We start from the raw sequence: 16,100 nt of genomic DNA on the forward strand, positions 1-16,100 counted from the left end.
ATATATATATATATATATATATATATGCACATTTTATATTTATTAATTCAGATAGGGCTTCAGCCAGAAAACTGGCTGACGCCCTATCTGAATAGATAGTTTTCTTTGCACCAAATAACACATATAGACATATATATGTATGTATGTGCAAGTGTACATATATGAGCGAGAACATGTACGTAAACATATGTAGCTATGCATTTTCATATGTACATATGTATTTACCTCGTGTTCCTTGCACTGATACTTGTTCACTGCGGCCTTGTAGGCCCTGCCTTTGAACCTTCCTACTAGTCGGTGTGTGCTCCACTCCTGATCTGCATTTGTGTATTTGCTTCTATGCTGATAGAAATCGCTGCCACCAATGGACATTTACTTGCTAGTATTTTCAGTATACGCATGATATGCGTATACTGATATAAAAAGGCTTTTACAGCGGCTGAGTCGGTGTTTTGAACGAGCAATGTTGCAAGACCTGTTTGCGCACGTTTAAAGGGAATTTCAGTTCACATGGAGAACTTGCTAACCGCAATAAAATATTTGTGACAACTTGCGCGTACAGGTTTCAAACCTGCCCATACAGCCAAGCGAGCATGCGCCGTATGGACGGTAAGCCGGGTGTCTTGCAGAGAACAAACGCCTAGGAGGCTAGAACGCTCTTGGGTGCTGCCCCTTTGAGTGGAAGCGGTAGGGTAAAAAGCAGATGTGCATGTAAATAAAAATTTTTAGTTAGTGATATGGAGAAATACAATATGCGTACTGGTCCTACGGAAACTTCCATTTGTATGTTCATAGATGAATATATCTGTATAGCAGTACCTGAATCCTATAATGACTGTGTAGAAGGCGTTGGTAATCTGTTTGGGTTCGTTTGCATGAGAGGGTCTTTCCTTGTTTTCCACCCATGCTACTCCTACTATTACAAGCAGTAATATTGTCGTGGTTATTATTGTTGTAATACGGGGGGTGCAGGTATTATAACTTCGCTAACGGATCACCGCGCTTGTCCGAGGCTTGTGCGACGTGCGTACGAGAAGGTGAGGAAGGCATTAGGACCCACGCAAAGGAGACATAGCTGGGATGCAGAGACCGTTCTTAACCGATATACATGAACACATAAACAAGTAGAGAAGCAAAGCGCTAGCAACAGTCAAAAAAGGAATAGGGACGGCTTCAGGCAATGGACAGAAAAGAAGGCATAAACCAACGATGTTGCAAGGAGGCTGATGGGCAGATAGGCATAGGATTCAGTGAGGCAGAAGATAGATACATGCAGGACTCCGATGTGTAGGAAAAATGCACCGTTTCTATGGCTTCTTGTTGTCCCTAGCCGCTCCTTGCGTTTGAAGCTTAACCCTTTAAACTATTCACTCTACAGGGCATGTAATATAATTTGTTTTTCTACCTGTTGGCTGCCGCTGCAGGTGAGGGCTTTCTGTGTGCGCCAAGTGCAACCCCCAGAGCCTGGGCCCCGTTCTCCCTCCTGCACAATTATGTAAACGCATAAGCATACCATCTATATATATATATATATATATATATATATATAACAAGAATACCTATCGCTAAGGTGTCGGATTTAGGGCTTTGTGTCCTGACGAGAGTAATTCCCAAAGACAGGGAATTGATTGCAGGGCAGAGAGAGCATAAATCATTCTGTGGCTTTTCTGCCTTTTTACCGTCCATCTCGCCCTCTGGTGATGCGACGAAGTTGTACCTTTGCTTAATTGGTATTGCGGCTGCTATTATTATTATTCGCATTCTTACCTCCTATTGTCTTCGCTGTCAATATCATTTGTGCATCACTGGTATTGTTCTTCTTACTCTTGCTAGTCACACATTTAGACTAGCCACGCGCACCAGCTAGAACCTGGGACTTCGTGTCTTATTAACTGAACTGATCTTAGGTAACTAAAGGATATTTCTCCTGTTATTTCCAAGTTTAAGTCCTAGCTGTGCACACCTTTGCCCACTTTCTTTTTAGGTAGCCTTCTTTGCTCTACAGATATTAGCTTCTACAGCCCGTCAGTATTCCTCGTCGCAAACTATACATACTGTATTTAAGCTGCATGCGGGTGTCGAATTGTATGCCTTTTCTGATTTTTGTCGCAGCTGCGGGCTGCTTGGTGTTGCATTTTCCATTCATTCTGTACGTCTTTGCACTTCTTATTCGGAGTCGGCACAGGACTGCAATACAATGTCTTACCTTCATCCCCTTTACTCTGTCTTGGTGCAATGAGGGGAAATTTTGTATCGGCTCTAAAGTGTCCATCGCATGCTGATGCGGAAAATTACTCAAGAGGAATAAACAATGGGGGAGGGGGGGGCAGAGCGGAAGGCGAAGTGCGTTCTTTGGTTGGAAAAGGAAGCCAGGTGCCGAACGTGGAGGCTTATGTTTACGCGTTGCAAAAGACTGGCAACTTACGTACATCCATTGACACCCTAAGAGGCATGGCGACCACTTTCCCCAGGGCCCACTCTGAAGGGCAATTGTACACTGCTGGAGAAGACAGCTGTTGTTTTTGTTCCTTCCGTGGTCCACTTTTGTGTACTGAGCTGTAAAACATCCGGATTATTCCTCTATCCTGCATACGCCAAGCACTTCCTAGCAACCTTTGTTTCGCAGAGCCCCAGCTTCTATGGACTAGCTACATTGTTCCACTGAAGGTGTACGAATTCGTGTTTATGTTTGCACTGAGCTGCGGCAACCGACTGGTCGTGCGTGTGCGATGTCCTAGGTCCTTCTGGTTCCTAATGCATTTTCTGGGATGGCTCATATCAGTAGAAAAAATACATTTAACGGAACATTTATGTAGCTTTAAACTGCTCCGATGAAAAAACCCAGAGGATTACTCTGTTAGATAACAGCAAGCAGAGTGGTTCTCCCTCCTCTACCACTGGATCAGCGCAGACGTGCGGTGGAAAGCAGAGAAAAATGCAACAATACCACATCACTTGTCCTTCTCTTCTACATAACACAACATAAAAGACACCATGGAGCCGTATTTCTACAAAGGGAGGGAAAGCGTTATACAGTGCAACTTGCGTACACGAACTGTACAATGACTGGGCGTACCTGTGCAACAGCTGCAAAAGTCTCACGTTCGAGGTAAAAGAGCAACGAATAGAATTGTTTCTTAACTTTGTTCTAACAATTACTGAAGCTTGTTAATTCTGCGTGCTTCCAAGTGAACCTGTTTTTATGCAGGTTTCCCAGGAGCCCGTTTTTCCTGCTGTGTAGCGCAGATGAGAATCGTCAGCGGCTTCAGGAGCGAAGGCGATCTGCGCATCGTTGGGCGTATTTTCGGGTTCAAAATAGAAATGTAGCTGATTATTTTCTTGCATTTCCTGGATCGTCTTCAATTCGTCTTGTCAATATCTATTGATTGGACGCACGAGCTATGAAGTGGTCATGCAGCTGCGATCACGCATACTACGGCCTTTGCATGCGGCTTGGGTCCTTGAACATAATTACATGCCATATTGACTCTCTTCCACCTCCGTTTTGACATTAAAGTCTGCTTTACACTTGGCACTGCAGCAGTAAGGGAAGCAGCCAAGCTGGACGAACTCGCTGCAGATCATTTTGCGCTCAACTAGCTCACGTTGACCTACTGTGGTGTCCTGTCTAAACGTCGCTTATCTCCTTGTGCCCAGATCCCTTCAAATTAAAGAGGGGAGCCGAGTACGGGCAAGGCGGGAAACATGGCGTTTCGTCTTTGTTTCACGCACACCTGCACAAGGCGCCAGCGCCAGTGTTCCGTGCATGGGCGCAACCCATAGGAAGCAGTGCATGCGTGGGATGGCCTGCGGCTTTTCGTGTTGTTTTCTCCTTGACGCTGCAAGGCAGTCTCTCTTGTCAAAGTACCCTTTTCACTGCAACGACCCCGCTCGCCACTGCGCCTCACTCAGCCAAAACTGCTGCCGGCCATGGCTCTCTCCATAGCTAGAAGTTCTTTAGGCGCGTCTCGCCGTAGGTGCCACTGGAGTGGGAGTATTCAAGATAGTTACAGCGATGCCTCCTTGTCAGCTGCGGCTTGCAGCAGAAGCGTTGCCGCTGCAACGGCAACACGGGGTGCGGCATCTGCTGCTGCTGATGCGGCTTCTTCGCCAACTGCACGTTCTGCAACGGAGGCAGCAACATGCAGTCCGGGCCCTAGGCCGATCTTTCGTCATCGCTACGGGCTAAACAGTCCCCGCCAGTTGTCGTCTTGGAGCTACAACTGGCGCTTGGTTGTCTATTGCTTTGCCTTAATTGCCCTTGTTCACAGCTTTTCGCCGGGATGTGCAGAACAGGGGGGCGCTGGAGTTCTCTCCACTGTCGAAGAAAGCCGAAGCGGCGGCGAAGACTGTCCCCGGAAAGCATTTGAAGGTAAGCAAGCACAAACCTGCCCTGTTGTCACAAGCCCGTCGTCTTTGCTTTGCCTCCTCCAGGAGGGGCTTGCGCTCTGTAGGCTGACTGCTTTAGAATCTGCACAGTGCTCGTGGGAACTGCAGATTTGTTGAGTCTTTTTTCAGTTTGGCGTCGAATGCTGCTTCTTCAGCACGAGAGGTTTCCTGCCTGTTGGGCTTGGGTTCAGGCGGTGTCAGGTGCAGCCCGCTCAAGTCGAAGAGACAGAGCATAAAATGTTCTTGCTTATGCAGCAGTAGTAAATGGCGTGTGGGTGTCTGCAGAAGGTGGGGACGCTGCCACTTCTCTCCTTGAGATAATCGAGGAGCGCAAGAAGGCCTGGGCGCTGGCAAAGGCAGTGGGGGAAAGGAAGCCCCAAGGTATAGAATGCAGCAGTGCTGTGTATGGACAGATTAATGCAGACGAAACCGTCTATGTCATCCCAGAAGAGGCTCCCAATTGCCGCAGTCTTTGCCGCGCGCTCCTGCACAAGTCAGTATACATCGCAGGCAACCATCGCGCATCCTCACCCACCTCGTGGCTTCCTCTGCATGCAGAGTATTTGGGATGCTTCACTGTGACTGCTTGCGGCTGACTTTCGGGTGTTCTGAGCAAGTGATACGGGTTCATATCCAGTCCATAATTGGCTTACTTCCTACTGTATCTGTGCCTTCTCTCGCTGGTTCTGTGGGGAAGCGCTTGGTGTGTCTCATGCCACGTGGGGTCCTTGCTGCTGCTGCTTTTTGTCGTTGCAGACACGGAGGCACCTGCGATGGGGCGTTGGACCCATACACGTGCTTGATGGAGCATCGTTCAGAGCGGTGGTTCCCTCAAGTGTACAGGGAGCGCTGTGTGTTTACGCGGCCTTCGCTGCAGCAACCTGACTTCGAGCGCAGCAGCTGCAGCGAGGATTGCCTGCGTCGTGGGATGGCTGCGTGGCTCAGGCTTCTTCGTCGAGGCGATCTTTCTTGGCAGTCCTTCCTGGAGCAGGTGCCCTACTCCTGCACATTTACAAGAGTTGACCCCGAAAGTACGTTTAGTGCACACTTCCGTCAGAAAATCCTTCGCAATGACGAGGCTGAGGACCCGTGCTAGTGCTGCGCCCATCAGCAGCAGCCGAAGCAGCAGCAACAACAGCTGCGCCAACAGTTCCAACAGCAGCAGCAAAAGTAGCAGCGGCAGTGAAGCCAGCAGCAGTAGGAGCAGCAGCAGTTGCCAGGCACGGCCTGTGGGTGGAAGGTAGCTCTTTATTGTAATATTGATAGGGCTTTGGCTGAACTTGGCTGGCTGAGCTGAGCAGGGGTGTGCTGGACTTCTTAGGTGCTTGTCGCATTACGGTTCACTGCCCACTGGACGCGTTTTTTTGCTTCTTCCTCGGAAGCATTGCGTTTCTTTCTCCGCATTGGTGCGCTAGAGTTTCATGGAGTGGCTGTAGACGGGCTTGTTTTTTTCTCTGTCGGTGGGGTGTGTTTGCGTGCTGCAGGAGATCGAGGGTCTGCACGCGCACAGACGCGTTTCTCGGAGAGTTCGTCACTGCGTGTGTTGCAGAAGGCCAGAACCGCGCGCTATTACATCATACACCGTAGGCTTAACGATCCAGAGGTCTCTGCTGCGGAGGAGGCGGAGTCGACGGTTGTGCCTGCGGAGTATTGGGAGGGCCTGGAGGTCGGTGAGAGAAGGGGATGGTCTGTAGCCAACACCTTCTACGCACCTGCCGACGAAAAAGAAGTGCTGCCGCTCGTGCAGCGCCTTACTGGCAAGCGCATTGGTCAGGCCATTTGCCTCTTCAGGGAGCAGCAGGATGGAGGGAGGGGGCGCTTTGGCATGGTCCCTGGGCGCTCTTGCGCCGGCTATATTGGTGTGTTGTACGTGCTGGCGCTGGAAAATCGCCCCTCTCTTGGCTTTGACGGGGGCTCTCTGGGGTTTGACTTGTGCGTTTCTCACCGGGTGCTCAAAGATAAAGTGATGGCAGATGATGCAGCAATCGAAACGCTGCGGATACGGACACGGGTGACGGTAGGGACACCCTGCGGGGTCGCGGGGGGCTTAGACAAGGGCCTGTGGGGTGTGGCTTTCTTCGCTGCGCGGTACCCCCAAGCCAGAGGCATTGAGGGCTTTCCAACCGGGGGCGACTGCCCGTGGCCAGGGGCGTTGCAGTTGGGTGCTAAGTGTTTTCTTAAGACGAGAGGACGCCGAGACGGGGACGCAAAAAACAACTTCTTCGCGGCAAATGCACAGTGCAGAAGCCTCGCAGCGGCTGTGGGGTTTGACCACGATGACGCCAGCCTCGCTGCCATCCAAAACGATATGGAATTCAACCTTGCCGGAGTGAGCTGCGGCTGCTGCGGGTACCGCTGCTGCTTATACTGCGGCTGTGTAGCAGAAAAAGCTAAGCGCTGGTTGTAATCATATGTAGATACCATAAGCTTTGCGGGACGGTGTATTCTACCACATATACCCGGACCCCTAGAATTCGGTGCTGCACAAAATGCCGTATTTCGGGGGGAATGTACACAGGTGGTTTGTCGCGAAGGCTCCGTAGCTTTACTTGTGGCAGCTCGTTTTAACCTTTCTGGGGCTCTAGGTTTCTCCTAAGCCCTTGTCGCAGAGTTTAGAGCACAATGTGTCTGGCAAGCATCTGCACAGTGTCTCCTTGGGGGCGAGTAAAAAGGGCGCTGCTTGCTTTGGTGGCGAAAAGTTGGGTGGTCGCGATTTCATTTAGCTATGAGGAAGGCAATTGATTTTTAAGGGAGACGGTGTATTCCTATTCGACTCAGGGGTGTTCCTTCTGATATAGAGTGTGGTTATGGAGGCCGAGAGCGTCTCTGAGGTGAGATCCCACAGAAACCGACTTGAGTGCTGGTACGTGGTTTTGAGTGCAGGAAATGGTATCGGGAGTTGGCGATTCATGGATGGGTTTGTTCCAGCCGGGGCAGTGTCCGTTGGTGTCTCCTGGAGTTGGGGCTACATGCAGACGCAAAGAAGAGGATTGCTCGGAGGCAGCCTTGACTTCTCCCGACAAACTCGGCAACCGTCTCAGCGCCATTGTCGCCTCTTGCCCAGCTGCGCGCACCTGGCCCCCCTGGAAGCCTATCAGCGCACACTCCCCGCCCACGTAAGACCAGCAATTACCTTAAGTTCTGGCCCTACAGAACAAAAGCAGCAGCAGCAGCAGCGACGGCAGCGGCGGTTCTAGGGATTGGCATGCACTCCCGTGTCAGCTTGCCCTCAAGGTAGGCTGCTGTATGCCCAGGAGAACTTTTGTGGCTGAACAAGAAGCCACTGCCTCTCTTTCTCTTCGGTGCATGCATGCATGCGTGTGCAGCTGGGACCCCCTATTCTGTGACGGACATCCTCAAGCGCTGGATGGGGAGAAATTTGCCGACTGCGCATCCCTTACTCAACAGGGGGCGGGGCCTCCCTGTCTGCGGGCGAGGAGTTGCGACGCCTCGTTAGCGGCTGTCTGCTCCTTGCGCCTCAGGACAGGTACACTGCTCGCTTGCATGGGCAGCAGAGGCTGGCTGCTGGTGCTGCGCGTGTCTTATACCCAGTTTCGTCGAGGCAGCATTTGTAGAACGGAAATGAATAGAACACTGAGGAATATAAGACAGGCTGGCGGCACTGATGCAAACGGGGGGATCGTGTCTGCTTATGCATTCCTCTTGGTGCTTTAGGCCCACGAATATTGTCGAAGGGGAACCGAGGAGCGCGGGACGTGCCTCTGGTACTCTGCAGCGACGCGAAGAACTGCTGGCTGACCCTGAAAATGCCAGATGCTGACTGGTGGGGGGAGACGGTGGAGCGGCGTCCTCACAAGGACCAACCCTTTCCCCCAGGATACTTGGCGTTAATGCGATTCTGCGGGACTGGCTCATTTCTTGCCGGCCCGTGGCCGGTGCAACCCCACATTAACTTGGTAAACGACGCCCGTCTGACGGAGCTGCCAGCTGGAGTGTACGAGATCTGCTACTGCTCGCCTGTACGGGTCGGAGGTGCAGCTGTCTCCTGTGGTGAGGGCGAACAGTTTACGTTTTTGCGCGGTATGCTGCAATTAAGCAACAATGAGGGCACCACCCGCCTCGGCGCCTCTCCCGCCAGCGGGGTAGGGCCTGTGAGGACTGCTGGTGCGGACGTTTCCTCTGCGGCCTTCAAGCTGTTGGCCGGTGCAGGAGCAACAGAAGCAGCGGGCGTATTGCTGGAGGCGCTGCCCAGCGAGTTTGGCCCTGAGTTGGTTTTCTGCACAGTGGGAGAGGACAGGCGCACTGACAGCTCTTGCCGTTTCACCCTCCGCAGTGCAGCGGACACAGAGATATCTGTCGCTTTGTCTATTGTGCCCGTTACGGAAGATGCAGGAGACGGTGCAGAACTGTGCACTCTGCCGGGGATTACGGTGGCGGTGTCAGTAAAGGGGGAGGCAGAGGTCGAGGTGCCTTCCTTCCTTCCTCGAAGCCTCCAATACGCGATCTGCGGGAATGGATTTTTTCTAGGGACACTGATCGTCTCAGGTAGGTCCTTTATTTCTTCTTTTGCACTAGAGCAGGGCCAGCATCCAGCCAAGGACGCTCTTAATGATGAACCTCACTTGGGGAAGGGCTTCGTCGCAACCTGAGTTTGCGCCCATACCTGCTGCTGCTCCTTTTTGGTGCTGCTTTCAGCAATGGTGAAAGCTGGACCCGACGCACTCTCCGGTGAGTGTCGAACTCCGTGTTTACTCCGTTATCTCCATCGTTGGCGGTCTCAACTGAGAGGCGAGCAAGGCGCAAGACGGAACAGGAATTGCTAATCCAGGAGCATTGGCACGGACCACAGGATTTGCTCTGTTGTGTGCATCTGCCTTCCCTCTCTCATTTCTTGTTTTCCCTCATCTGCCTGCGTGCTTGTGCGTTCTGCAGAAGGATTTAGCTTCGCCCAATCAAGTGAGACAGGGATCCTACAGCAGCGCGGCCTCCCGCGCTTCCAGCTGCTGCGGGGGTGCACAGCGCTGCTACGTAGGGACACATGGGGGGATAGGCCGGGGTAGCAACTTTGGTGCACCTAAGTCCCAACCCCTCGCCGCCTTCTCTAGCCTTTCCCGCCCTGCCTGCGTGCCTGTCTCACAGCTTGCATTAGGTATTTTATACGCTAGTATCAGCTGGGTTTGTGTGCGTTTGTGTGTTTGACTCTCTTTTCCAAAGGATGGTGGAATGTCCAGTTGAGGGGTGAGCTTTTGGGCCCTTGAGTGGTAGTTGTTCCACCCTGTCGCAAAAGAGGTCTTCTTGGGGACTGGTGTCAGCTCGCGTCCCCAATAGCTCTCAGCGCGGTTCCTTTGAAACGAGAGATATCCCGCAGCTTTTCATGCTGCTAGAAAAGTTGCAGCTTTGTAGAGGTAGCGCACACTTACTAGGCAAGCTGATGGCGCTGTACCTGAGCACGATTTCAGTGTACTTCTGTGCATGCAATGCTGTGTTGGGGCTGGGCAGACCTGACGCTGAAGTTTCCAGACGAGAAGATAAACAACGCTTTCCTGGAAGTAGTAGTGGAGGGCTTCAGCTCGATTGACTTGGCAGAGAACGTGGTGCTGTCCGTAATTGAGGCAGAGACGGTGCAAGACACGAGCTGCAATCAGCAGCTCGCCACAACGCAGGCTGATGGCGGCACGTACTCTGGGAAGTTCGACGAAGTGCAGCTGCTGCTGACGTTTACAGTTCCTGCCCCCTCAGTTCGCTCCAAACTCTGTCTTGTCAATCCCGTCACCGAGTACTTCACGGACATCACTAGCCTGGGGCAAGCCCCTCTGCCCACGCTTCCTGAGAGGGTCACCGCGGGGGAAGGCCGCTGTTCTTTGGCTTCCAAGGGAGACTGCGTCATAGGCCTCTACCCGGACGCAAGCACCATTGACCAGCCCTGGGTGCGCGCACACTTCGTTGCTGCTGCAGGACAGCAGGCACACCCGTCCCAGAAGGCCTGCGGTTGACTCCCTTAGTCACAGACGAGCTTTCTGCAGGAGCTGCGACTTTCCTCCCTTATTTTTTTTGCTTTCACTCCAGGATGACTGCATGCACGCATATGCGAATTCTGTTGGGGATGCTGCTGCAGGCAGCCTTTTACCCGCAGACCGTCGCTGTGAAGTTGCTGAAGGGCATGGTGGAGTGCCCTAGTGACCCTTCGGATCCCGTCTTCGAAGTCTTCGCAGGGGACGTGGCTGACACGGCGGCTTTGCTGCAGGCAAGCGCGCTGTCGATGACATTGACGCATGCAGACTCCGTCAAGCTGATGTTTTCCGTGGAACCCAAACTCAAACAGTGGGTTGCCAACGCCGAAGTTGCCACCATCTGCATGACACAAGAGGGACTGAAAAACCCAACACAGACCTGCTGGGAGAACGAGCGATGCACTCAGTTTCTTGGATACATGCGCTGGACAGGTGAGGATGCGTCTCCAGCGGGGGATGCAGCACTAGAGCCGTATTGCATGTGGACCTGCGGAGCAGTTAGGGAGCCACATGAGTGCAAGCTGTGCGTGGCGTTGCGGGGAAGCCTGAGGGGGTTGTTGGTGGGCAGGTTCTCTTGAATCCTGTAAGTGAACGCGGTAGATCTGTGCCAGAATTTGACGCTTCCTACGCTGAATTCCTTTACCGCCGCAGGCCCAACGGCGGGATACGAGCAGTTCTTCCTGTGTCAGCGCGGACAAGCATGCGACATCGAGATCCGCGGGAAAAACATGAACTTTCTCAGCATGCACTTCAGTCGTCTAGCGGCTCTTGACGCTTGTGGGGTGAGTGGATGTCCTCGGAGGGGTCTGGGCAGCCTCAGGACTGCAACAAGAGCGCTAGCCTTGCTTCACCGTCTGCGCATAGTCTTTACTTAATGGCCGTGCTCATGAAGGGCCTCTGGTTGCTGCTGACACCTTGACGTGCTGGTCAGGGTTGTCAGAAGTGGCCAGCGTCGTTGTGGGTGTGGGGGTAACCGCATGCAGCTGAGCGTACATCTCTGCATATATGCATGCTTAAGCATGCGCAAGTACAATAGCGCATACGCTTCTGCGTTGGGTGCCTATCAATTCAGAAAGTCTCAGGAGAAGGAAGCCTGCCTCTTTCGGGAGCTTTGCGAGGCGTGGACCTGTCCTTGCCTTCGGACCATTCCAGCTTCTCGCAGATCTCGGCCGCCGGCGAGCGTGTTCAGGAGGGTGAGGGGGCTCCGACTGCTGGTGAGTGCCATGATGTGCAGACGTGCTGTGTGTCCCCTCCTTAAAAACCGATAGCCAACTTCCTGCAGCTGTTGTTGGGCCGTTTTGGAGGTCATCCTTTTAGGTGACAAGAATACAGACAAGGCCAGGCTTTTTTTCGCAGCAGGAGGTCTCTTGCCTGCTGAGCGATGAGTGTGCGCCTTCAGCAGATTCCGCCTTTTTGGAGGTCATGGATGAACCTGCTGATGAGCAGGTATCGGCGACTGTATTTCAGGAAGTTAGGAGCACCCAACTCTTTTCGACGACAGTTCACTTCGACCTGAACACTAGTATCGACCGGGACAGCTTGGAGCTGTGCTGGAACCCCTCAGTGGGCTCTGTGCACCACCTGCTGGACCACACCGTGTCCGTAGGTCGCGTCCTTTTCCTACCCTGGCCCTCTTTACAATGTGAGGTGCACACGCTGCCCAGGGATTCGTTCCCCCTGCCCATTCTTGCCTTCTTGGCGGCTGCAACGGATGTTAGTTTGACCTAATCCCTGGCTCTTACCCGATGCTCACCGGACATAGGAGCAAGGACAGATAGCGAAGTAAACACTGAGCGAGAAGCAGGGAAAGAGGAGGGAAACGGATATAGAGCATCGTAGATAGAAACGGAGAGGCGCACAAACATCCATGCATGCATCTTGCCCTACTCACAGACAAATAGAAGCATAGGATTGTGGGGAGTCGGAACTGGCTGTGGGCCCACTGGTGCTCGCTGAAAAGGGGCCTTGATGATATATGAGCTTGCGTGAGTGCTTGCCTCAGACAATGTGCGTGCCTGTTCGCTGCAGCTGTAAAGTTACCACCTGCGTTGTTTGACAGTCCGGTTATGGCCGTGACGCTTCAGATTTCAGCCCGGCTAGTGCCGCCTTTCCTTAGAGGGTCCACGAAAGTCTACCTTAAGAGAGCCCCCACAGACAAGGACGTGGACACCTGCAGCTTCGCTGAGGACGCGCGGGAAGGAGCGATCACGGCCTATCTGTCGGTCTCGGAGGCCAAGGAAACGGACGACGGGCAAAGCTTAGTGACTGTCGTTGCTTCAGTTCAGCAGCATACTTCCTCTGTCTGCTGGGTTCAGTTTCACACACCATCTAGCTTCACGGAGGATTCCGTGCAGACGTAAGCTTAAAAGGAAGTTGCCGCATGCTGAATGGCATGAGATAACTGGAGTTAGTGGGTACCTTAAACACTCAGTGCATTGTCTTCAACTGTAAATTTTCAAGGCAGAAAACTGCTTTTTACTGTTTCAGGACCTATCTCGGGAGGCTTCCAGGACTTGAATTGCCATCCTCTGATATTGAAGCCACCTGCAGCGTTGACGTAGCTGCCAGCTGCACAGCGACAAGAGCACTGCAGTTCAGTTCGGTGTTAGATGCGAATGGGCAAGCGCTGCAAACTGTGAGCCAAGCACTCGTTGCGCCTTTACGGTTGTGATAGACTTCGTGACAGTTCGCACTATCGTGCACTTCATGCAAAGCTCCTGCATCGTGAAGCTATAGGAAGAGGTGCGGTTTGCGTTTGCTGCTTGTCTCAGCTTGCCTTGCTTCCTCCAAACACGACCGTTGCGGCGGTTCCCCAGGATGTGTGTCCTTCGACACCTGGGGAGATCGACTTCACCACTCCTACGAACAAACAGGGGATTAGTTCGGAAAAGCTTGAGAGCAGCATCACTGGGAATTCAGTGACTGTTACTTTGGACCGAAATTCGCGTCTTCTCAAGAAGCGCGGTTTTGCAGCTCTGTGCATAGTGGACAACGATTGCGTAGACCCCGTTGCGAAACCATGCGTGAAGCAGCTGGGGACTGCTAAGTGGAAAGGACCGACCGCTTCACCCTACACGGAGCAACTCTGCGAACAGCTGGAGGCCGGACGCTGCCGGGTCACAGTTGCAGGCTTTGAAATGACTTCTCTGGATTATGGCGTGCCCAGGTTGGCGCTCTCCAGAAGCTGCGGTGTGAGTCTTCCTACACTGCCTGTACTTGGAACTCTCAGGACTTGCTTGTGCCTGCGGGGCCTCCGCTGCTGCACTCTTGCATGCGTTCCTCACAAGGGGTATTAGATGTGACGGAGCAACTTTCATATGCTTTCGTCGGGGGATTTATCTGGCTGGAATTTCGCAGGATGCTAACTCGACTTCGTGGGCTGTGGGTGAGAACGACGGCGCAGAGGAAGGAACAGCAACGTTTCTAGTGCCTGCAGAGGCGGGCACCGGATACCAGCTGTGCTGGAATACCAAGGCCACTCCTGGGTCCTCAAAGGATGCCGACTCCGATGAATTCAAGGCAAACTTCAACCTGGCAGTGTCCAGCATCTCGTTTCTACCTTTCCCCATCGTAAAAGGTGAGGGCAGTACTAAGCGCCAACATGCAGATAGAACGGGGGCATAAACCCCAGTGCATACACTGCACACTAGAGAGCAAGGCTAACCGACTCTGCATGTTGTGTCCAAGCAAGACATTCTAAAGTGCAGCTTTGGGTTCTCCTCACTGAAAGGCTTCTGAGATGTGTTGTCAATGTCTCAGCGCGCAGGGTTAGTAGGAGGTCTCCATATTCTGCTAGTGTGGTGGTTCAAGTAAGCGCTTTGCTGGACGAGAAGACGGCCAAAGAGTTTGGAGGACGTGCTCCCAAGCAAGGCCTGTGGTGCAGCATAAGCGTCGACGCCTTCACGGACGGCTCTAGCTGTAGCAGCGGCAGCAAACTCGTGACCCAGCCCCAGGCACAAGTGACTTTCGAGAAAGTCATGATTCGCAATCGCCAAGACGGTTCACCGGTGGAAACAGGCACAGATGGCACAGAGGCCACGGTGGCCATCATGTCCTTCGAGATGCAGGCGGGAAAAACGCCCACCACCTACTGCTGGACTACCATGTTTTCCGGAGGAACGTCTGTTCCCGTCAGGAAAAGTTGGTGAGATGGTCGCATAGCTGCGGCTTTCCCCTGTATTTTTTGCCTCCTGAAAAGCATTTGAAGCCTCCTACGTTTTGTTGGCACGTTAGCTACTTCCGAGCAGCGAGCGCTTACAAACTGTCTCGTTGTTTGTCATTCTGCGCAGGACACCCCTGGTAAGCGTCTCGGGGCCTACGCCTGGACACCTTGGAGGGTCCATCTCAAACACTGCGATCGCCTTGGGCTTTGTTCCGTGCATGTCGGGCAGCACAGAGGCATCTGCCTGTATCTTCGGCGTGACTGCTAGGCCACCAGATGACCCTGCCTTATTTCCTACCAACGAGGTCAGTGAGAAAGCAGGTGCTTGAGCCGTTCTGGTAAGGAAGGTGGATGCCAGACATGTTCCCGTTACAAAGCAGCTGATCACTTGTGTGCCCCCACATGTGCCTCACGCGCTGAATACATATTTACCGTTACACTACGGCTGTTTGTTGCCGATGTTGCTGTTGCAGCCGTGGATTCTTCCAGAACAAAGCAGTGTGATTTTGCTCCCTGGGGAAACTGAATGCCCCAGCAAAGACAACTCTATCTATAAGAGTGCTGTGGGGCTCGAGGCCTCGGAGTTAAGTACCAACTCGCCGTTGAGCCTCTCAGCCGAGCCGATATCTGATGGTGAGGTGGTGGAGTACGCGACCTACAGGTTTGGCTCTGCAAGAGCCTGGCTATCTGAGAACGGCTCCGCCACAATATGCTGGCGGGACGATGGCACTGGCGAATCGATCAAAATCGCTAATGTGCTCTGGGTAGGGCCTCTTTTCAAGCGGAAGCCCATACAACTATCTTGTTCTCACAGCGGCGCATGTCCAATTACCGTTCAAGGCAAAAACCTCACAAAGTTAGACCACTCTTTCAGTAGGGTGGCGGTTCTCCAGAAGTGCGGAGAGGCCAGGGGCCTTGGAACTGCACAGCTCCGGTCCGCAAAGGTTGGGGGTTCAAGCTTTCTTATATTAGGCTCTCACAGTTCGCGAGGCCTCCTGACAGAAAACGACCTGAAGCCCGGTATGGCTGTAGCCGCTGTGCACGAATATGTGTATTTTGGTCCCGTTGCATGATTGGAAATTTAGGGAGATTTTAAGGGGAGCCTCATTTGTCTTCTCTTTTGAGTCTTGGGGGCATCTAGGGAATAATATTCGTTCCCACGTTTTATGGTTGGCTGCGTTTTTGCAGTGAATTTCTGGGTACTTCCCAGAACTATCTTCCACACGCGCTGCAAGCGAGGTACGACTCCTGAGTTTGTGGAGGCTCGGTGGGTAGATACGCGGGGAGTTTGCGGGGAGGTGGACGTGGCGGATTTGTTGAATGCTCATTGCAAAGGCAGGAGGCTTTGCTTCTTTATTCCCGTGGCTCGTATTCCTTCTGAGTCAGCCGGAGGCAAAAACGCTGCCTTGCAGGTGTCTGTGCCAGACACCTGTGAAGACACTAGCTCAAGGAAGCTTTTTGGCGTGTATCGTTGCGTTGGTACGTACGCCGTTGAATATGCCAGCAGGATATTTTCACCTTGGTATTTGTCAGTGGGTAGCAGCTAGCCGTGCGCATGCCAAGTAAAGCTGCATACC

At 52.8% G+C, this 16,100-nt stretch overlaps 1 protein-coding gene across 1 annotated transcript in view; it reads left to right on the top strand.

Annotated features, from left to right (window-relative positions):
* Window positions 1-3,930: 3,930 nt before the first annotated feature.
* Window positions 3,931-16,100, top strand: part of EAH_00004570 (cysteine repeat modular protein, putative) — a gene marked incomplete at both ends in the record, with an annotated part of 31,107 nt that continues 18,937 nt past the window's right edge. The window contains 23 exons of the mRNA XM_013396905.1: window positions 3,931-4,147; window positions 4,292-4,372; window positions 4,645-4,882; window positions 5,146-5,420; window positions 5,874-6,718; window positions 7,273-7,505; window positions 7,716-7,876; window positions 8,065-8,895; window positions 9,046-9,078; window positions 9,283-9,378; window positions 9,850-10,277; window positions 10,466-10,793; window positions 11,013-11,143; window positions 11,434-11,554; window positions 11,761-11,959; window positions 12,364-12,717; window positions 12,849-12,996; window positions 13,133-13,552; window positions 13,719-13,938; window positions 14,121-14,505; window positions 14,651-14,832; window positions 15,013-15,457; window positions 15,734-16,002. Coding sequence (XP_013252359.1) covers window positions 3,931-4,147; window positions 4,292-4,372; window positions 4,645-4,882; window positions 5,146-5,420; window positions 5,874-6,718; window positions 7,273-7,505; window positions 7,716-7,876; window positions 8,065-8,895; window positions 9,046-9,078; window positions 9,283-9,378; window positions 9,850-10,277; window positions 10,466-10,793; window positions 11,013-11,143; window positions 11,434-11,554; window positions 11,761-11,959; window positions 12,364-12,717; window positions 12,849-12,996; window positions 13,133-13,552; window positions 13,719-13,938; window positions 14,121-14,505; window positions 14,651-14,832; window positions 15,013-15,457; window positions 15,734-16,002 — 6,640 coding nt within the window. The remainder of the gene's footprint in view (window positions 4,148-4,291; window positions 4,373-4,644; window positions 4,883-5,145; window positions 5,421-5,873; window positions 6,719-7,272; window positions 7,506-7,715; window positions 7,877-8,064; window positions 8,896-9,045; window positions 9,079-9,282; window positions 9,379-9,849; window positions 10,278-10,465; window positions 10,794-11,012; window positions 11,144-11,433; window positions 11,555-11,760; window positions 11,960-12,363; window positions 12,718-12,848; window positions 12,997-13,132; window positions 13,553-13,718; window positions 13,939-14,120; window positions 14,506-14,650; window positions 14,833-15,012; window positions 15,458-15,733; window positions 16,003-16,100) is intronic.

The sequence above is a fragment of the Eimeria acervulina genome, genomic scaffold, assembly GCF_000499425.1.
Source record: "Eimeria acervulina Houghton genomic scaffold, Eah_scaff17, whole genome shotgun sequence".
Lineage (NCBI taxonomy): Eukaryota > Apicomplexa > Conoidasida > Eucoccidiorida > Eimeriidae > Eimeria > Eimeria acervulina.